The following is a 22,198-nucleotide window of genomic DNA, read 5'->3' on the forward strand; positions in this document are numbered from 1 at the left end:
ATTGGTGCTTACAGTGTTTGTCACAATCCTGATTATGTGCTTTTGCATTCCAGAAAACATCTGTCAATGGATTTCGTAAGCGGCCTGGAAAGGTACAGTCGGCACAATTTTGCCCAAACAGAATAGAAGCTGTGCTGTGAGGAATCAGAACAGACTGCTCCTTGTTCTGTAGAAACATCTGCTTTTCATATGCTGTTCTTGTGGGTAAACTAAATGTAAAATAAAAAAGACCAGGCCAAATTCCCAGCTGGGTACAATTACAAAAATGGAATTTAGTGCTGCTACAACAATTGTGGCTTTTCATTTTTTTGTATCTTCATTATGAAGCACTGCCTGTTATCCCCTTAATATTTTCTCTTACATTTACATCCACTTCTTATTAGTTCAGTCTTTCTCCTGTTTGTCCCATGGAGCCTGAAACATGGATTTGTTGGTTTTTTAGTATATTCTTGTGTTTTTCTTTTTCATAACAGGATTTATGAATAATAAAAAACAGCATATTTTTTTAAAATATATTTTCTAAGATCAATATTTAAGATAGATTTGGAGACAGGAAAGTGTTGAATTGATTGTTTCCCCAGAAATCCTTTTATTTTTCAAATGTAGTGCTTGTACGGGCTTTTTGAGGCGGAAAAAATTGATCTTCTATTAAACTTAAGGCACTGTGGGACTCCTGATACACTGTAAAAGGAAAGATTATTATCTGACTCTTCCACAGGTTTTGTTCAAGTGTGTTCATGCTTTTATACGGCTCTTTCTTTCTCCACACAGATGGTGTTGTTTGAAAATGCTCAGTTCAGCGGCCAAGCATATGAGATTTACAGGGATGTAGCAGATGCTTCGTCCCTTCAGTTCTCACCTCTCATTTCGGTGAAGGTTGTGAGAGGGTGGTAAGTATCAAAAGGAATAGAAACTTTCAAATATTTGACTTGCAAATTTCTCTGAGGCATACTTCTAATTAATATCAAAGATCTATGGGAGGCAAGTGTTGGCTGTTAAGGCTCCTCACAGAGCTAATTTGGTCAAATAGCAGAAGTGAGTTTCAGGCTTGTTAAGTTTTCTTTTTGGAAGCAATTTCCCATAGAAATTATTTAATTGGTTGTGACCTAAGGGATCTGGAATTAAGCCGCTTTAATATTTACCAAAATTACAAGTCAACTTGGTTGTATTTATTCAGAAAACTTGTTTATCCCAATGCAAAAAAAAAATATAGCAGAAAAGGCAGAAATGATTAAAGATAATTTTATTTCTTTGGCTGATTTTGTGCTATTAAACTCTAATTCTTCAGGGGGGTTTTTAAAGCCAAGACTTCTGCTTTTTTTTTTTTTTTTGCACTCCGTTCTCACTAGTTCTCAGCAATGCTCACTAAAAAACTTGTGTGGCTCTTTGAAGTCATAAATTCTTCAGACCGTTATGTTTTTTAAACAAAAGTCACAAATTGCCATGCTTTTTTAAAAGCGTCACAAAGGCTGATCTGCTCAACATGGTGTGTTCAGAGTGGATGATGTACAGCCAGGATGCACTTACTGCTCCACATCAAGCCTTGCTTTAGCTTTTGTAACCCAGTCCTCTTTCAGCCCTGCTGAATGCCCGTTAATTATGGATGTTTTGGTGTGTGTGCTCATGCATGACTTGTAAAAACAATTCCCCCTGCACTACGTTGCAGTGCCATTGACATTTAGGCTTCAGCTCAGCACCACAATGCCTGTTTTCTTAAAATAGCATCCCTGAACATGTAAGGTGAAGCGAGCAGCCTTTAGAAATGTTCAGAACTCACCTTGGAATATAAATTCCTATTTTTGTATCAAAAAGAGATGTTTTAAAGTATGACCAGAAAATGAAAAATAAAAAATAGAGCATTGAGATTTCTTGAAACTAATGTTCTTTTTTCCAGCAGGAGGTCATCCTAATAGTCAGCAGTTTGCTGTGTTTGCATGCTTTGGCTTTGCAGCATGTTAATCTGCAAAATGTTATGCACAAAAGAGGCAAGCTTTAGTGATCCATGTGGTTTCAGTGAAGCTGCCGCCTGTTCCAGTCTCATAATTAGACAGAAGAAAGATTATGCAACCAAGACATGCACCCAGAATATATAAAAATAGATCCACTTCCAGCCATCTAACTGCAATCTGTTTAAACTCCAGCTGGTTGCTCTACGAGAGGCCTGACTTTCAGGGGCGCATCATTGCCTTGGAGGAGGGGGCGACTGATTTGGAAAACGAGTGGGCAGAGTGCGGACCAGAAACCGAACCGCACAACCGTCCACCGATCTTGATTGGCTCTATTCGACTTGTCGTCAGGGTGAGCACACTAATTAACCACCGTTAGCTCCCACTGCCCTCAATGTCTGCCTCATCCCAGCTCAAATCTAATCTTCGATTGCTTTATTGACGCTCGGACTCCAAATCGAAACCAGATATTTGCTTTCACTTGGAAGAATTATTGAACAGTTAGAGCAGAAAGTGCTGATGATTTCAATTGTTGTCCACCACTGTCTGTAGGATCACAGCATCCCACATATTGATCTTTTCACTGATCCAGAGGGCCGGGGAAGAGTTGCATCTTATCACGACGATACAATAGAGACGGGCACATTTGGCATCCCGCTGACGACAGCTTCCATACAAATTCACTCTGGAGTGTGAGTATAATTGGAGGATTTGAGATATTTCATTTCTTTTCTGCATAACACTTGAACTCAACTCTCCTTGGATCTTACTGCACAAAGCATCTGGTGTCTGATGTTTTGTTGTCAGCATTCCTGAATATTTGAGGTGACATGAATCTTTGCAGCATCCCTGCAGCAACCCACATTCTTGCACAACCCTTTCTCGAATATGAACATAAAGATATTGCTTGCATATTTGAGCACATGGTTTTGCTACCATGCCTCATGAAACCCAGATTTCAGTATGCTTAGAACAAAGATACTGTATTCTTGGCTGTTTTCACTGCAGACCAGAGGTGAAGGCTCCACTGAAGCTCACAGGTAGGCTGGCAGGAGCTCATTTCTCATGTCTGCTGTAAAATTATTGCTCTGCCATAGCACACAGTGGGATATTAATAGATTTGTGTTGTTGTAGGGGCAAAGTTGCACCATCTGCAATGGAAAACAAAGAAGTAAGATGCAAATGAAGTTAAGTTAGGCTGCAAAGAGCAATGGAAAAAATGATTAGAGCATTAAGATGGGAAAATTGTATTTAACACCTAACCAGACAATTATAGCTTTGTTTACTCTGACTGGCGGCTTCTTTAAAGATGCAAAAAAAGGGGGGAATTTGGTATTTTGCGGTTTCTGTGTTTTTACTTGTTCAAACATCTGACAGAAAATCATTAACATGTTCCTTTGTGATAAATCTTTGGTTTGATTTTCTGTTTTTTCAAGCTCAGGAATGTCTGTCTTGCTAATGCACGTCAAAAAAGAAGGGAGAGGTGGGGACTAGACAGTACACGAGAAGCAGACAGGCGTAGACACAACTTGTCGTGGGAGTGACTGTTTTTCCACATGAGTGCTGCAGACATTCAGGGCACCCTGAGCCCTGCCCAGAAGGAAATGAATGGCACTGAATATTTCTCCTTCCAAATTTGGTTTTTTACCTGGTTTCCTGCGTCATGTCTGTTCAGCGCTGTTCTGCAGATAATGATCAATAATTAGGCCTCAACAGTTCTTCACGTGTGTTTGCTTTGTGACTAATAAAGACAATTGTTCTCCACTTAGAGTTCACTTCTCTTTACAAAGGGAAATGTTTCACTTTTATGTTTTGTTTTGTTTGTCAGAATAATGAGGTTGAAATAACCTTTTGTTTCCACTTCTTTATTTTTTTGCTGAAAGACATGACTTTGTTTTTCTTGACAGGAACAGATATGCAGTAATTACTCTGAGCCATTGTGCACCATAGGGGCTTAAAATACCAAAGTTCGGGGAAAGAGTCCATTTAAGACACGTTTAAAAGGAAAGTGCCTTAAAGAGAACCTATCCCCAAGGTGTCTTATGCCCAAAGCTTTTTTTTTTTTCTTTAATGCTGGATTGGAAAAGAAAAAAAAACATATTCAACATTACTTTGAAAAAAATAATCCATTATTGCTTCTGAGAAATCCTAAGTGTACCAAAGAAAAAAAAAAAATAACAAAACCCCAACCTACTGATGAGGTATCATGCAGTGGTCCTCCTTCTTTCAGGTGGCTTGTGTTCAGCGATCCAGGCTTCCAGGGGATGCTGTCTGTGCTAGAAGCTGGAGAGTATCCATTTCCTGAAAGCTGGGGCTTTCCATCCCCCTTCGTGGGATCTCTTAGACCCCTTAAAATGGTATTTATGCACTGCTTTTGTAATTCTTTCCTATGTGGATTGTATTGAGATTTAGAAAGTCTCTGATTCACTGTGCATTTATAGCTGATGTCTGCAGAGGAAACAACCAAAACGTCAATGCAAAACTTTTGCAATTAAATCTGATTCTCGTCGTTCCTCAGTGTTTTAATTTTAACCGTCAGACGAGAATTTATGTTGTCAAAGTATATAATACACATTTTTTGTCTTTTATATGAATCCTGCTGCCTGGCATTATGTACAACGAAGCCTGTGTATGCCCCAGATGAAAACAAAGGCACCATCTTTTCATCAAACTCTTGAATTGAATTATCTTTCTGTTAATCCATTCAGATTCATTTCAGAGATTTACTCTGATGAAGAAGTGCTGGCCAGCATAATTATGTCATAGAAACACCCTTTTTGTGAGGTTAATTACTAGTTTTAGAATCTATTTTCTTCCTAAGAATTGCATTTTCTGTTCCACAACTTTTTTTTTACTTCATGCTGACTGTATCACGCATTTGAACTCCTGCCACAAAAATAAGTTCAGCTTCATTGCTGCAATGTGCATTCTGTACATCAGAATGCACACACATTCCACACGTGTTTGAAGAATTACCATATAGTTGGTAGAACTAAATGACACTTTTCATAACAGTTTTTTTTAACAGTGTAAAATCAATTGGAGTTGAAAATCATACACATAATTTTTATCTTCCAGGGTGGATTGAAGGTGGAAAATCCCAGTGAGGTTAAGGTATGCAATGTTTTCTGCCCCTTTGTAAATGTCTATATTAGCAAATTCAAACAATATTTACCAGAAGCACTCTAATTAAAGCCTTTTTACTTGGCTTGACCTTTTAGCTTTTGGCGAAACTTAATGAGAAGGGAATGCAAACAACGTAATCTATAAAGCAACAACAGACGTTTTCATAAAAAACATTCTTGAGCTGTTAACAGGAAAGAAAATGACACTCTTTGGGGCATGTATTTCTAGTTTTACAATAAAGTGAATATTAAAGACACTGTTCTCTCTGCCACAGGCTGTGTTATTTGAGAAACCTGGCTTTGAGGGCTCCTCTTTGGAAATCGACAGTGACATTTTCAGCTTTTCGGATGACAATGAAGCAAACCCACTTAAATCTGTGGGTTCTTTAAAGATTATTGGAGGATTGTGAGTCTTTTTTGATTTTTTTTGTTTGTTTTGTTCCAAATAAAGTCAGTTTTGCTCATACTACAGCAACAAACATGACTTTTCCCCTCTTCTTCCAGCTGGGTGGGATACAGCCAGCCTGGGTTTGAAGGTCAACAACACATCCTGGAGGAAGGAGAGTACGATGACTGCAGCGACTGGGGAGGCTCTGAGCTTCTCTCACTGCGGCCTGTTCATTCTGTAAGTACCTCACTGAGGAGTGAAGCTTAAAAACTGTAATTTGATCAGGTCGTAAAAGCAGGAATTTGTCTTGGAATGAAAGAAAAAACTAGTAAAAAGCACAGAGATGCACAATGCCAGAGAAAGTAAATTTTTTTTTCTTTCTTTCTTTTCTTTCTTGATGCACAAAGTTTAATCAATATAAACTCCGGACTATTTTAACTAAGTATTCATGTTCTCTGAATGCTCAAGACAATCTACAAATCCTGCAGATGCAATTGATTAGTTTTTGTTTGTTTGTTTTTTTCTAATTTTTTCTGGTACATGCTGCCCAGCCTCTAACAAAACACCAACATTTAACTGTTTTCCTGCAGAAAAATCAGATAATCTGATCAAATCTGAAAATCGGGGAGGTCCATTGGTCTATAGGACCAATTGACAGCCCCACCATAAATACAGAACAATTAATAAAGAATTGTTTTTTCCTTTTCGTGATGTTCAGTTTTCATTCAAAAACCAGCATTTTTATGTGAAATGACTTAATATTAGAATTGAATGAAACTCTCCAATTGAATGTTGCCTGAAAGTTCAGCTTCTCAGCTCTTCATTCTTGAAGGCGATTATTTGGTTGACTGTGACATGCTGGGCCTTTTTCCTCTTCGTGTTGGGGTTCTGAAGCTTTGTGTGAAGTAAAGTCTTTGTTGTTTCCTGGCTGCTTGTCTCACTCTGTGATTTTTATTTCAACTGCAGGATTTCCTGTCTCCACACGTCAAAATGTACAGCGACAGAGATTTTGGCAAGCTCGGAGTGAACATTAACCTAACCGGTCCAGTCGGTAGCATTGATGAAACCGGCTATGGCATGAAAACACAGTCAGTCGATGTCACCAGTGGTGTGTAAGTGTTGTCCTGCACTCTTGCACTTAAATATTTCGATAAATATTCATCTACTGCAAATCTGCAGTTTATTCTGGCCGAAAAGCAGGCATGCTTCTAAAGAAACGCACCTTGATCCTGTCCTTCCAGTTCAAAGAGGAGCTTCCTGCAGCACATGCTTTTCTCAAGATTTCTAGCTAATTACGGTAGTTGAAACAGAAATTCCTGTGAAAGCATTCACAGGTCTTCCGAGATTTGTTTTTGCTCAGGTGTAGACACGCCCTTACCGACAAGTGGAGACAGATAGGAAGATCAGTAATGTTTTAGTTCTCCATGCTCCATTTCCTGTTTTTTTTTTATAGTTGAGCACACTGCTTTAACTTTTTCTGAGGTGGGGGGTATTTTGCCACACACAGTCAGAAAAGTTCAAATTTAAGAAGTATGAACCATGAAGTAGATCATGCAAGGAGAAGAAAATAAGAACCACAAAGAAGGGGGTCAGAGTTTCTCTGCAAGTTCTGAAATCGACACAAAATATGTTAACAAAGCAGAAGTTAATAGAAATAATCACATTCAGAGCATGCTTACTGCTGCTTTGCAAAAGAGACAAACAAAATTGGTATTAACATAAAACGGAACATTGTGTGCTTCTTCTTTACGATTCAGGGCCTCCAGCATTGCAATGATTTCTTGACTGTTAGCATGTCACTAGCCTTTATAGCCATGCTTGCTCACTTTTTGCTCTGAGCTCCTCATTGACTTTGTGGTTCTTTTTCATTAGATACTTGTGACATTATATGCAATCAGTCCCCAAATGCAGCACAAGCCTTTCCAGTAAACGTTGGACAGTTAATGCATGAACTACCTTGTTGGTTCCTGATGCCAAGTTGGCTTCTGACCAAGAATCGTTCTTAACTATAATTACTGAGCTGCTTTCTGGTTAAATTCTTGTGGTCAAAGACCTTCAAAGGCTCTCTCTGGGTAAATTGAAATAAAACTAAAAGTATACAGAGGATACATCTATTCACCTTTCTCTCAGGTGGGTTTTCTTTGACGAGCCGGAATTCCTTGGCAAGTGTTACGTCCTGGAGAAAGGCCTGTATGGAAGCCCAGAAGACTGGGGGGCGCTGCAACCCAGAGTCGGCTCAGCAATGCCTGTTTTGTTGGTAAGAGGAGTGAGTCACCGGGAAACTATGAAGTTTTGCTTCCTTTGCAAAACATTTCTGGTTATTAGTGTCACAGGACACAGTTTGTATTCAGTCCATAGAAGTGCCAGTGTGGTCTGCTAGTTTCTCAAAAAACATCCAAGCTTCGACTGAATTCCCTTCGTTTTTAGTAAACACATTTTATTAACAGCATAAGTCAAATCTCTCATACTTCACTGAGTTGAAAGATTTAGTCATACCGCTGAAAAGGAATCCCTGAGTCATCTGTCAATTCTCATAAACTGGATTTGTATTTGACAGTTTAAGCCAAATCAGAAAGACCACATTGATTGATATTGAAATAAATTTACATTTGAAAACAGTTTCAAACTTAGAGTACACATTGTAAAATTCAAGGAAATTTAAATAAATAAAACTATAAATTTGAAAAACATTAATTTTAAACTTGGATTTTGAAAATTAAAATTTAAAAAAAATTGAAACTTGAATTTTAAAAAAAAATCTAAATTGAAAAATAATGAATATTTGTGATTCAAAATAGACGTGAACCAATCAGAAAAATACAAATGTCTCGAGCCAGTGCATGTTTTTCTTGAGTCCAATTTTTTGATTAATCTCTTTATCACAAAGTGAATTCACAGACTGTAAATATAAGGAAAAAAAGCACTTTAATTGCAAATGAAAAGTTCTAAAAATGTTTCCGGAACATTCCCACAGGGCTGCACAATAGTATAGTGGTGAGTGCTCTCACCTCACAGCAAGATGTCCCTGGTTTGAATCCCAGCTGGGAACTTTTTGTGTGGAGTTTGCATGTTTTCTTCGTGCTTGCATGGGCTTCTACTGGGGAAACTCTAGCTTCCTCCCACAGTCCAAAAAAAAAATATTTTATTGGTTGATTGTCTCTAGGTGTGCATGTGGGTGTCTGGCTGTTGTGTTACAGATAAAATATTGTTTCTCCTTTACCCTACTGTAGAACTTGCATTCATGAAGCAGAAACAAAAGCTGGAAGATTAACTCTAACTATAATCTTTTCTGTTTTTCTAACCCAGCCTCAATGTTTCTGTTTCATTGCAGGATGATTTTGTGGACATCTCCAAGTTTAAGGTAGGCAGCCACATTTTGGATGATAAAAATAAAATATCCCATTTGCTCTTGCTGTGTTGCTTTTGGTCTAAAACAGTAAAGCTTGTGAACAGATGACTCATTCTCAGTGACCGTGTGTGCACCAGGTGCAGCTTTTCTCTGATCCGGGTTTCCGGGGCTCTGTCCTCACCCTGGAAGACAGTGCAGCGTCACTGCAGGACGGCTTCTCTGTAGCCTCCTGCAAAGTACAGGCAGGCAGGTGAGTAATAGCTGTTCATAACTGTTTTAGATAAAGACATAAACTCACTCTACAATGTTTAAAATATCAGAGCAGCATTTTGGTTTTCCTCAATTATACCTGCTAACCATCATTGAAGTAGTATTTTATGAATTTGCTCCTTTTTGTATAATGATGCACTTTGACTTCATTGTTAATTTCAGTTTAGTTTAGCTAGTTGGTACAAAAAAAAATCAAAATTGTTCCCAATAAAACATAAAAAACAATACAGCAAAATCTGAAAAATAAAAACTACGTTTGCATTAGATTTCCAGTTGTTTCTTTGCATTTATTTTGTGCATTGACTTTCAGCTGGCTGGCATTTGAAGGCCAGGACTTCACAGGAAAGATGTATGCATTGGAAGTGGGGAGCTACCCAGATCTGAGAGCAATGGGCTGTGTCAGCAAGAGCTCGTCCATCCTGTCTCTGCAGTCTATTGGCCCCGTGAGTCTTTCTCTATTTCATTCCCCAAGGTTTTACAGGGTGCAAACCTAATCATTTTACAGCTAAATAAAACGTATAAGTCAAACAGAAAGATATAAAGTAATTTTATGTTGTCTGTATTTGGTGCTACAGCTGCATCTCATTTGGTGAGAGTTGCCTCTGCAGCTCTTTAATGTCAGCTGTCATGCAGAGATTGAAACTAGTTTTTCTTCTCACAGCTTTCAGAAGGAAACTTGCTGATTTGGTTTTGCTTGTCTTATTTTTTTACACAGAGATTTTTATAAATCTTCTAAATGTCTAAAAAGATTAGGATAAAAATCTAAGAATGCATTGTAATATTACTTATGCTATTAATTTGCTTATAAAAACACACACAACCGGTGAATAAAGCCAAAACATCTGCAATTAATGCTTACTATAATTTGGCATGGGTTCATTTTTCGTTTTTGTGTGTAAACTGTCAATATGTGGAGTCATGGTTGCATAGTAAATACAAAAGGTCTTCCTTATAAAACATGTTAACCCTAGAAGACTTGTGTTTTTTGGCGAGGAAAAACATTTGTCAGCAAAAAGATTGTTTGCTGAGTACAGCTGTTTGCTGGCAATGCAGTCTCAGGTGGATTTTGGCTTGACATGAGAGATCGCCAACCTAAAATAAGATCTAAGCTGCAGCAAGATGCAAGAATTAAAGCATTTTTTCCATATACAGTCCTTGTTGATCCCATCACATATTTATGTAAACTTTGCCATGGTTTTAGTTAGCTGTGGCTGGATTTTAGCATTGTGTTTGTGTGCCTGCAACTAAACAAGACTTTTCTTACTTGTTTAAACTCAAAGTTCAAGCTCTTTGCAGAAGATAATTCCAGTATTATTTGAAGGATACCAAAGCTCTCATGGAGGTTGAACAGTTATTTCAATTTGAAAAACTGAATGCATTCTGTACAACAGATATGGCGCAGAAAAGGCTTATTGGACATTGGTCTACAGCCAAACATGATCCAGAACCCAATGTATTTTTTTTTTAAAAGAAAGGAAAAAAAGCAAAATAACATTAAAAAATCTGCAATACTACGAAGGTGAAGCATAATCTAGGGACCCCCCTGTATACCAAATTCTAATTTTTGTTCTGGTCCCCTCCTGGCTGAATCAATCAATCAATCAATCGATTTGTTGATTGATTGATTGAATTTCCTGGAACATTTCCCCTTCCCAATTCCCCTTTGCAAAGTGATATGTGTAGTTAAGTCTACAATATACAATCATCACAGGTGGGAGACTCAAATCTCATGACTCATGCACCCAGGCCTTTTTCATTTCTGCACACAATTGTGTCAAGTCTTTGTAATTATACAAAATTATCATCTAGTGTTAAATGAAATATGACCAGCAGGACTGTCAGTTTGGAAAACATTCATGGACCTGACAGTAGAAATATGAGTCCGTTTCTATGGTAACTTTAAAATGAGTCATGACATAATGCGATTTAAAATTGTCTGCAACTTTTTAAAGCACGCCGTTTTCGTTAACAGGAGTTCTCGTTGCCGTCCATCACTCTGTTTGAGCGATGTGGTCTGCGTGGCAAGAGAGTTCTTCTCACTGATGGAACAGTCAACCTTCTGCTGGCAGGAGGCAGCACACGAGTCCAGTCGGTTCTGGTGGAGGGAGGCATGTGAGTCCATCCCAACTTTTCATTTATTCTGTTTGTCTTATGCAATGGGAAAAAAAAGTAGAAAGTTGTCAATGGAGTTGTGATTTTGGTTCACACGCCTCAAGAAACTTTTTTTTTCATCAAATTGCTTTTAATTGGGGATTTTCTTCATTTACTTTTGTCACACTACAAATGTGATATTATAAATGTAGCTCTGTTAACAAGCTTCATTTTTCAGTGAAAATTTGTCTTGTCTAGCAAACCATTGTTGGAGAATTTTAAATCCAAATAGAAAAAAAGCTCAATTTAAATGCTATGTTTCTTATTATTTCTATTTATATCATCTCACAAAATAGAATAAAAATACTGAAAATGCACATTGAATTCTGAGGCTGAGTTCAGAAAATGGTCAACAGCTTACAGGTGTCTTCCACCATGGTGTGAGTTTGACAGGTTTGAGTTTCTGCTGGAGACTCTGCATGTTGCGCTGTCTGTCAGTTGAAACCTTAAAACTGAATATTGAGTTTCCTTGTCCACACAGATATCTGTTTTTTTTAGATGTCAGGGATTCTGTGGTTTTTAATTGATGAGATTTTGTGCATAGAATTCAAATAAATATTAATTAAAGATTAACAGATCATTTTGATTTTTTTTAGCAAATACAGTCAATACATTTTTGCATAAAAATAGGTTTAAAATGAATAATAGGGTCATCCTGTGCTCCTCTCAAGGTTTTTAATTTTATTTTATATTTAGCAACAAGACAAGGAAGGGAGTCTTGAGTTATTTTCATGGATGTCTTTATAGACAGAAGAGCTCTGGTTTGTGAGCTCAGAAATGACGTTCACTATCAGAAATATTGGGTGCAAACTGTCGGGTCAGCTCGGCGTCTTTGCTGCATTTTAGTCAGCAGTGCTGGCAGATGGATTGATGATGGAAACCTGCTGCTGGTGTGCAAAATTCAGACTGTAGGTGTGAGCTCAGGCTGAGGAAGTGAAGGAGCCAGGGTGAGGAGGTGATTTCTGCAGCAGGAGGAGGAGACGGATATTCAAAGGCAACGTCTACTGATAAAACAGATTGTGACATCTTTAGGAAGTTGGATGTTGTTCTTCAGAGTTTGATTTTATAAAATTAAAAATATACAGGTTGCTAAATAATTCTTTTTCTTCTCAGTACTTTGTTGGTGTTTTCACATTAAAAGTCAAAAGTTCAGATCTGTATTTGCATAAGGAAACCAAGTAAAACCTGTTCAAACTGTCAACGCCAACATCACACACACTAAATCTCAATAGCAGACACTGTGTGCTGTTAGTTTGCTTCTGCACAGAACAAACTCAGATATCAATTTATACATTCGCTCCTCGTTAGCATAACTTTCTGTAATGCAAGCGTATGCAGTGAACAGGTGAGGTGTCTTTTCACGCAGTAAAGCCATTGAGGAGGACGAGCTGTTGTTCTGCATTCAAGAAATCTCTGGAGTGCATGAGGCAATTTTGTGGTGTTCCCTGCTGCTCCCACAGGACTTCCACAAGTGGTCACAGCTCTGCTGCATTTTAGATTGTTGCAGAGAACTCTGTTTTCCCACAAGAACAAAATGACATGGTTGAAGTTTTTAAACGTTTTCTGTTTTGCTAGCTGGGAATCTGCTTTTTCCGCTACGAGCATATGGTGGTTAAACATGCACAAAAAGGAAATTTCTACCTGATATCTTGCTGTGATGCATCTGCAAGGAGCAGATGCTTTTAACCAAAAACCAGCTAGATGCTGAAAAAAGAAAGCAGAAAAAAGGCAGCAAGTGCTCACTTTTCTGGAGGAATTTTGACTTGTATGTCATCAAATTACTTTTTTTATTCCAATCTTTTGAGGTCACTGAGTTTACTGCAGAGCCGACTGTGATTTTGTCTTATCTGTAGGTGGATAGTGTATGAGGAAATTAACTATCGAGGGGCTCAGATTTTGCTGAAGCCGGGTGAGATTCCAAACTGGCACAAATTCAGCAGCTGGCAGAAAATTGGATCTCTTCGCCCTCTTTTACAGGTAATGACACCAACTGATTACATAACATAATAATCTGATCAGTTTCAACTTTTTAAAAGTAATTGTTTCTTTCTGGGTGTGTGTTTTTGCAGAAACGCATGTACTTCCATTTACGGAACAGGCAGTCAGGGCTGATGATGTCCATCACTGGGGATTTTGATGACGTCAAAATGCTGCGAATACAAGAAACGGAGGAAACGGGCGGCTTTGAGCAGATTTGGTTGTACCAGAATGGGCATCTGTACTGCAAGGTACAAACCCCAGCATCAGCAAGTGTTATCAGTGATAAAGGAGGTGCAGGTACGGTAACGACTTGTCTGTTTCCAGCTGTTTGAGGAGTACTGCCTAAGCCCGAGTGGAAGTGTCACGATCCCCGGGTGCAGAGTGGGTGTCTCGCCAAAGTTTGATGATCAAATTCACCAGTGGAATATCACTCCTGAGGGTTTCGTTCGCTATACCCTCACCCCTGACCTCGTCCTGGAAGTCAAAGGTGATTCTTAGATGTCTTTTTGTTTTAAAGATCACATTTAGTAGTTCTACGTTTATATGAAAGCAAAGCTGTTAACTTCAATATGTTTCTTTTGAAGACAAAAATATTATTTGTGATGTCAAAACATGGAAGAGTAGGTCATTTTTCTCTTCCAAAAAAGCTGTCAGTTAGTGCCCCCTTGTGGGGAAACAGTGAAAATCCAGTGAAAGTTGTTTTACAGGGTTTATCTACCTTCTTGGATCTGTATAACAAAGGAAATCCCTGGTGTCTTTCAGGTGGTCATCAGTATGATAAAAAGCATGTGATTTTGAACACCATGGATCCACACAAACTACAACAGAGGTGGGACGTGGAAATTCTATAAGAGAAACGGAGTTTTTACCACAAACAACCTCTGCAAGAACAAACACTCCTACAAGAGACAGATTAGGCCCTAAAGAGGTCAACCTTAAGGACTCTTTAATCACCTACAGATGATTTAGAGGCCCATGAAGTTGTAAGATATGACAATAGAGTTGTAAAATGTTAAGATTGTTTGGTTTTTATTGAAAAAAAATGTCATTTCTGTTTGCAAACAGTGTTAGAAAATATTATATCTTTGTATTTCCTCATATTCTAGCCACATGCAGAACAAAGAAACACTCGATTGTTTAATTTTTGTTTACTCAGAATCTTTTGTGTTCTTTGGATATAAATATTTTTGACAATAAATTTCTCAACATGTACAGAATGTTTTCAAAGTTTGTTTTTATTTTTAAATAGTAGGGGAAAGAACAATAAATGTATATTATTTCACATGCTTATAGCAATCAGGCATTTGTGGCACATGTCAAACAATAAAATGAAGACATTTTCCTTTTCACAGGTTGGGAAAATCTTCCTTCATAAACATGTAAATGAATACTTGTAACAAAGAATGCCATTGTTCAACTTCACATTGTAAAGCCAAACCTGCAAAAACACTTTTGCTTTTTCCACTGCGCTTTGGGACATCAAATTTAACAGAATGAAATGTAAGCACCTTAAAAGGTTTCATGGAAAGCACAGGAAGAAATTTCAAACAAGTGTTACAACCTTTGGCTTGCTCCCAACACACTTTTCCTCTGCTGCACATAAGATCTTTTCTACAGTCTGCTGCTATTAGATGTCTGGAGGAGTGCTCCCTGCAGAGGTGAGACCAAAGATGCGGGTAATTTGGCTTTTAGCTTCCCTGTGCTTTTTCTTGCATCCCCTGCTCTGATTCTACAGTTTCTCCCTGGCTGTCATCCTCTTCAGACACCTTGACCACGGTCTTCCCTCTGGCATGGCCGTGCTCCAGTTTCTGAAAAGCCTGAGGCACCTGACTGAAAGGAAACTGGGCCTCCACCACTGGCAGGATCTGAAATAAAGCATTTCAAGAAAAATGTTATTTCAAAACCATTTTGTTTTCTTATCAAATCTTGTTACATCTTAAATTCAGAATTAGATTGGTCTTTAGCTCAAAATCTGGTTCTGAGTATAATAAAGAAATTCCTCCTAAAATGGCCATCGTTTAATTTGACGTTTCTCAAGTATTTTTGGAACCGCTTGCATCGGAAAATCTTTTGTGACAAGTTTATCAGATCACAAGGGGGCAGCACATCTTATCCCTTGTGCAATCCTAGGCACTAACATTGGGAGTTGGGTCATCTAGAACCACTAGACAGTGCGCTAAACCTTTTTTCTTCAATGATTGGTGATCTTCACTGGTGTCCATGGATTACACGAAATCCTCTCCACCTTTGTCATGGTAGGGAGAACACGTCAATGTAAGGACCGGGTCATCTGGACCCCATACGATAGCACAAGGTATAACAGCTGATGGAGTTTAACCAAGGAACTTCAAAAGTGTGTCTTTTGCTCTGCTTTGAAAGAACGCTTTTTGGAATTTATTTAAATTCTTTAAAATTTTAGTTTAGTTAAGGGAAGAGTCCTTTTTTCATTTAAAAGTATGAGAATTATAGCAGTGGATGCAGTTTGTTTTTCTGAATATGAGCTGCAGAGGTTTGTTTACAATGTTTCATGGGCAGCTTTGTGAACAAAACGTTGGGGATTTGCCACAAAGATTTAATGACACAAGTGTCTGCTTTAATAAATAAATAACGGCTATGTCCCTGTCACTGACTAATCCGCACTTAGTGCACTACATAGGACATTCATGGTTTTGTCAGGGCGTCTAAATCTAAAATTCCAAAATCCAGAGCCCTAGAAATTTCCCAGAAGTCTCTGCAGAAAAAATACTGTACATTGATGCTCAGTATATTGGTAAATAGAGACCTTAATGCATTGCATTTGAACCATTTGTCATTTAAAAGGTATGTATTTTTTTATAACCCAAATTTTCATCAGTAGAATACAATGCCTTCATAAATGGGCGAATGGATAACGTCATATTTGCTTTTAAAAATGAGTGAGTTTGTGTCCAAATTGCATTATAATCAAAGGAACTGAACAGTCCTGCACTATAGTCTTTCAGGGGTTAGGAAGTAGTCAGTGATTTAGAATATTAGTCTCCATCTGTGTTTGCAAACAACAGTGTTTAGCATATATTTGTGTCTAATGAATGTATGGTGTAAGAAATGATTGTTTTCTTGAGATTGACTATAAATGGCCTATTTTAATGTTTAATTTAAATATATATAAAATTATTCGACTCTCCCAATCCATCTGCTTCTGTAAACAAAAACATTATGTGACACACTAAAAAAAAATATCAGCACAGACCCCACATAGTCAGAATGCTCCTGCAACAACGGTTGGAAGGAAATTTAGGATAACATTTGGGTTGGTGCATACAAGATTTGTGAGGCTGAATGATATTAAGACTAGTTTAAAACAGCCATATCAACTGCAGGGACTTGTTTTTTTTCTGAATTAGTTTAAAATTCATGTCTTTACTGACTTTATATATTTTTAAAAGGCCTTTAACTAAAGTTGAAGAACACTCTACTGTCATGGCTGCAGATAATCAGGAGGGGTTTAGAATGTGATGAGGCTGGACAATCCTGCTCTGGTCCCACAACACGAGCAGCTCGGCTTGTTATTCTAGTCAGCATCTCTTTTGGTTAACAATGAATGATGACTGCGGTGGCGTCACTGGAAGCAGTCATCTGGTAGCAAATAGCCCATGCAGAGCACACGGGCATAGAGTTTTGTAAAGTAGTGGAGTGTGTGTGTGTGTGTGGGGGGGGGGGTCTGGAGCTTCCCGCCACAGGTCTGAGTGTGCCGCTTGATGTAAGCCACCGGACAAAAGGACAGTGGTCACACATGTTTTTGCAAATGGCTGCTCAGCAATGTTTAAAATCCCTTCACCGTTTCCTGGCGCCTGGTTGAGTCATCCAGCAGCCTCGTCGGGCAACGCCCCATCCGACCAACCGACAGATAGAGGGAGTCTGCCCCAAAGCCAGAGAAGCTTTGAGTTCAGGCACGCGTGGTATCCCTGGTATGTTCCTACTTTTACTGCATGTATGATCTTCTATGATTTTTTTCCCAGACTGTCACCTTAAACATCAAACCTTTGAAAAGCAAATATGGATAAGGACGTACTTTCCCACCATCTACCAGTGTGCTGATGTCATCCAAAGCAGGTCCATCTGGAGCATAGAATGCCCACCTGTAGAAAACTCCTCTGGATAGCATGTTCTGGTGAGGCAAAGAAAGCAGAACCCGAATGAGAGATCAGAGCAGAGCTAGTGGGGTCCTTTTCTGTCAAATACAACTTGGAAAAATGTTGGAAACTATTTATTGCACTCTCAGCTAAGCAGCTAAACATTAATGTACATTATCTTTTTTCAAGTTTATTAAATAAAGTTATTAAAAATCATAACAGTGACGAGCAGAGAACAGATTCTCTCATAAAAGATTTTTGGGAAATGTTTGACCTTATTTTGTCTTAGTTTTCTCAGTTTTAGACAAATTGCTAAAAAATTTGGTGCAGTGTAAATGTTGAACACTAGAGGGCACAGTGGAGCTGTGAGCATCCTGCTGTTCAGAGCCAGGCCATAACTCCCGATTCAACCGCCAAACTGACCAGCTGGCTGCTCTCTGGGACAAAAAGGCTCCGAGGCTTGGCAAGAATTGAACAAACACTGGTATTTGCCGGGGGACGGGGGGGTGGCTTTGAACAAACACCAAATACTGCTGGTTCAGCAGCAAACGCTTTCATTCACTGCATCCTGTCTAATGCGCCCGACTTTCATCCGCGCCCTGCACTGCCAGCTGTGCCATTTCACTGTATGACCTTTGCAGGAAATCTGCTAATGTGCATCTGTTCTAGTCCACAAAACAGCTTTTCCACCTGCAAATTTTCAGTTAGCCCCTGAAGAAAATTTTTGCACAGATCAAGCATGATATGATCTGTGCTGAAGCAAATCTTGGTCAAGTACGAACACGAATAACTACTCCTTGCTTCTGCTGGGCGTCAGTCAATTACTTTTAGAGAAATATGACAATGAACAATTTTGCACTTCCTCATATTCACCTCGAATGCCTTGTTGTGCAGAGCGCAACCAGCCTGAAAGGTCCCATCCACCAGGCCCATGGAGTCAGTGTTTAGCAGTAGGGGCGATACCAGCGTGACGTACTTCGCCCCCGACCAGGGCTTTAGCAGGCCCATCGCCCACTGCTCTGTGTCCCCTCCTACATTGTCCAAAATGACATCAAACCTAATGCAAACAAACAGAAAACAAAATGCGATTCCAACGGCAGAAAAGTCCCAAACATTCAAAAACAAGTGGCTACCCTATCAGGTTTTTGGTTCATTAAGAAGAAACACATCCTAGTTGCTAAGGAAAGAAGGAAAATGACAAACAGTAAGCAGCTGCACCATTCTAATCAGACGTTTACTACATTTAAAGTTTTATTACATTTTTTAGCGGTTTGTGATTTCATTCCATAACCTTAGTGGGTCGGTCCTCACCACAAAATGACCGACTCTGGTGCAGGACGTACTAAAGAACACTCTGCCCCAGAGTGTCTCTACAAAAACCCGGAACACCATGTGACCCCCTGCGATCAAAACAGCCCTTACTTTGGCATCAATTCTAGTTGTTGAGGTGCATCTTCAGCGGTGTAGTCCACAACCTCATCAGCCCCCAGTCCTCTGACAAGACCCTCAGCGTTCTGGGAGCAGGTAACAGTTACATGTGCACCCCAAGCTTTTAACAGCTGGTGGAAGGGAAAGGACAAAAAAAATTAAACAAGTATATTTACAGAAAGTGGTGGAAAATTGTAGGATTTAAAGAAGAAAAAAACACACACACACACAAAAATGCTGAAATAATTTTTCTGCGTTACCTGAATTGAAAATGTTCCGACTCCTCCTGATGCTCCGGTGATCAGAACTCTAGGATGAAAAAAAAAACACAGTTAATTAACCGTGTGACTTGTTTAAGTACTTCCATTTCATACTTTGAAACAAGTTTTTTTTTAAACACAAATGGAGAAAAAAAATTGACTTTAAAAAGACCCACTCCAATAAAAATTGTGCTTTTAAACATGTTCTTGTGCTAATTTTCTGATGGTGGAGGACATACATATATACATATATATATATATATATATATACATATACATATATATATATATACATATACATATATATATATATACATATACACATACATATATATATATATACACATACATATATACACATACATATATATATACACATATACATATATATATATATACATATATATATATATATATACACATATACATATACATATATACACATATACATATACATATACATATATATATATACATATACATATATATATATATACATATACATATACATATATATACATATACATACATACATATATATATATATATACATATACATATATATATATACATATACATATATATATATACATATACATATATATATATATATATATATATATATATATATATATATATATATATGTATATATATATATATGTATATATGTGTATATATATATATATGTATATATATATATATATATATATATATGTATATATATATATATATATATGTATATATATATATATATATATGTATATATATATATATATATATATGTATATATATATATATATATATATATATATATATATATATATATACATATATATATATATACATATACATATATATATATATATATACATACATATATATATATATATATATACATATATATATATATATATATATATACATACATATATATATATACATATATACATATATACATATATATATACATATATATATACATATATATATATATATATACATATATATATATATATATATATATATATATATATATATATATATATATATATATATATATATATATATATATATATATATATATATATATATATATATATATATATATATATATATATATATATATATATAAGTGGCATAATCATAATTAAAGGACCACTGGGAACACTTTAAAAATAGCGTATAAGATGATTGGAGTGGGTCTTCAAACATTATTTTAATATGAGGTCATTAAATACCAAATTTTCACACTTAGTCACACTGATGCTTGCCTTTTATCTGCGCAGCTTTCTCTGCAAAGACCACCTGCGTTGACAAGTGCAGACAGAGCAGTGCTTGCAACATAAGGGATGGACGCTGCTTCTGCGTGACTCAAAGATTTTGGTTTGTGGGAAACCTACAACAACAGGCAGGCAACAATAAACTTTCAAGTGTATCTACAACGGTCCTGTAAATTGGCAATCAGCTCAAAAGATCTGCAGCAAGAGTAGAGAAAACAAGTAAACAGGCTAATTTGTGTTCCTATAATGGCTGCAAACAGCAGCTTCTTCTACCAAACAAACATAATCCTAATTACATTTCACCCTGCAGGGTTTTATCAAGAGCTCATTTGCTTCTGTCTATTAAATTAACTTTATTTTTCTGCAGAAAGGCAGAAACGTATTGCAAACACAAAGATGCCGCAGCTCACCTCATACTCTGTTAGCTTCACATATTCTGCAAGGCTGCCTTGTTTCCAAGGAGGAATGGCCGCCCACACCTGAAAGATGAATGTGACATTTAATGTTGAGCACACAACTCCTATTAACCACCTACCTACAGTTGCAAAGTGTGCTTAATCTAATAGCAAGCTCCTAAAAGACTGCTACTATCTTTTGTTGTCATTAGGTGCTTCCAAAACTATGAATAACTGGTGGAGCATCATCATAATAGTAACTCATAAACATTTGTTTTTTAATAATCAACAAATTGACTCATTACAGTATTAGAAAAACTACGTTTGGTTAAAGGGAAGAGGGTGCTGTAGTTTAAGAGAAAAAAATTTTACTTTTTAATTATATTTAGTTGTGTACAACTAACTGTAATCTAATGCAAAAATTCATCCAAAACTATTAGTTAAATAAATCGTGCAGAGTGGTAAACAGGAAAAAGAATGTTGTTGTTTGTGGTTACATGGAGAAAACTATGTTGTCATATGATCAATCGTCCTTAAATGCCTGGTCATTTAAACGTTTACCTCATCTCCAGGAACAAAATGTGTAACTCCAGATCCACAGTCGACCACTGTTCCTGACACATCACGACCCAAAATCAGAGGAAATTCATTTGAGCTGCTGAGTACAGATGAAGGATCTCTTCTGAGGTTCAAAAGTGTAGCTCCATATCCCCCTAAAAATGGAAAACTTTTAATTTAAGGTGCAAAATACACCATAAATGCTTCCTCTAACCTCTTCTTTAAAGTATTACATTGAATTCCTAAACGTACCCCTCATTGCTACATCCAGAGGGTTCAGACTGGCTGCGTTGACTTTTATCATCACCTCGCTGGAGACATTTATAACGGGAAGACTGATTTCCTCTGTAAATCTCAAAACTCCATTAGAGCCAAACTGATCAATGACCCAGGCTGACATGTTCTGCAGCCTTGAAGGTGAACTGCAGATATTCCTTTTTCTGGAGCATGCACAGATCCCAGACCGGACTAATGTTTTCATCGCGTTAGCAGTTTTCGCATTTAGCAGCCACAAAAACCGAATCGACGCCATAGCCCTAAAAAAAACCCTATTAAAACCGTGTTCTAGTTGTCTACAATATCGGTTTTGCTCTGACAACATTAAATCTGGACTTATTTATAAGCTAGCAAGGTAACATTAGCATGCCTGTGTGTCCCCTACAACAAAAGCATTCATGTAAAAAAGGGTAAATGAATAAGCGACAACAAATGTGAGCCCTATTTCTTACATTATATTGAACGAAAAATAGGACTATTAAATACCGAAAGTTTGTGGGAACGATTCTTATTTATGTGATGTAGCACAAAAAAGTTACAAAAGGGTGAAACCTTTGACCTTTAAATTTTAGCCAATCAGAAAACAGCATCAGGAGGATTTGACCAATAGGGTAGCGAGTAAGCTTATACGTCATTTCCTTGTTTACTTGTTTACCTGTTTTATTTTTTAAACTGTCCA

The 22,198-nt window shown here is 37.4% G+C and overlaps 2 protein-coding genes across 4 annotated transcripts in view; one reads left to right on the plus strand and one right to left on the minus strand.

Annotated features, from left to right (window-relative positions):
* Positions 1 to 14,426, plus strand: part of crybg1 (crystallin beta-gamma domain containing 1) — a 24,561-nt gene extending 10,135 nt beyond the window's left edge. For all 3 annotated transcript variants that reach the window (XM_011491585.4, XM_023953328.2, XM_020714711.3), the window contains 18 exons: positions 54 to 92; positions 772 to 890; positions 2,142 to 2,298; positions 2,499 to 2,638; positions 4,177 to 4,303; positions 5,025 to 5,060; positions 5,347 to 5,477; positions 5,576 to 5,696; positions 6,426 to 6,571; positions 7,590 to 7,716; positions 8,791 to 8,820; positions 8,946 to 9,058; positions 9,389 to 9,521; positions 11,051 to 11,190; positions 13,083 to 13,206; positions 13,299 to 13,457; positions 13,534 to 13,696; positions 13,972 to 14,426. In XM_011491585.4, coding sequence (XP_011489887.1) covers positions 54 to 92; positions 772 to 890; positions 2,142 to 2,298; positions 2,499 to 2,638; positions 4,177 to 4,303; positions 5,025 to 5,060; positions 5,347 to 5,477; positions 5,576 to 5,696; positions 6,426 to 6,571; positions 7,590 to 7,716; positions 8,791 to 8,820; positions 8,946 to 9,058; positions 9,389 to 9,521; positions 11,051 to 11,190; positions 13,083 to 13,206; positions 13,299 to 13,457; positions 13,534 to 13,696; positions 13,972 to 14,060 — 2,094 coding nt within the window. In that variant the 3' untranslated portion in view covers positions 14,061 to 14,426. The remainder of the gene's footprint in view (positions 1 to 53; positions 93 to 771; positions 891 to 2,141; positions 2,299 to 2,498; positions 2,639 to 4,176; positions 4,304 to 5,024; positions 5,061 to 5,346; positions 5,478 to 5,575; positions 5,697 to 6,425; positions 6,572 to 7,589; positions 7,717 to 8,790; positions 8,821 to 8,945; positions 9,059 to 9,388; positions 9,522 to 11,050; positions 11,191 to 13,082; positions 13,207 to 13,298; positions 13,458 to 13,533; positions 13,697 to 13,971) is intronic.
* Positions 14,427 to 22,104, minus strand: LOC101172548 (NAD(P)H oxidoreductase RTN4IP1, mitochondrial). Its single transcript, XM_023953330.2, has 9 exons — positions 21,496 to 22,104; positions 21,247 to 21,398; positions 20,701 to 20,769; positions 20,282 to 20,406; positions 19,010 to 19,058; positions 18,744 to 18,880; positions 18,195 to 18,378; positions 17,261 to 17,356; positions 14,427 to 15,074 (listed from the first exon to the last, which is right to left on the minus strand). Exons 1-9 carry the CDS (start codon positions 21,842 to 21,844, stop codon positions 14,898 to 14,900), a joined length of 1,338 nt encoding a protein of 445 aa, XP_023809098.1. The 5' UTR covers positions 21,845 to 22,104; the 3' UTR covers positions 14,427 to 14,897.
* Positions 22,105 to 22,198: the final 94 nt, after the last annotated feature.

The sequence above is a fragment of the Oryzias latipes genome, chromosome 24, assembly GCF_053564925.1.
Source record: "Oryzias latipes strain Hd-rR chromosome 24, Olatipes_Hd-rR_3.1".
In the NCBI taxonomy this organism is placed as follows: domain Eukaryota; kingdom Metazoa; phylum Chordata; class Actinopteri; order Beloniformes; family Adrianichthyidae; genus Oryzias; species Oryzias latipes.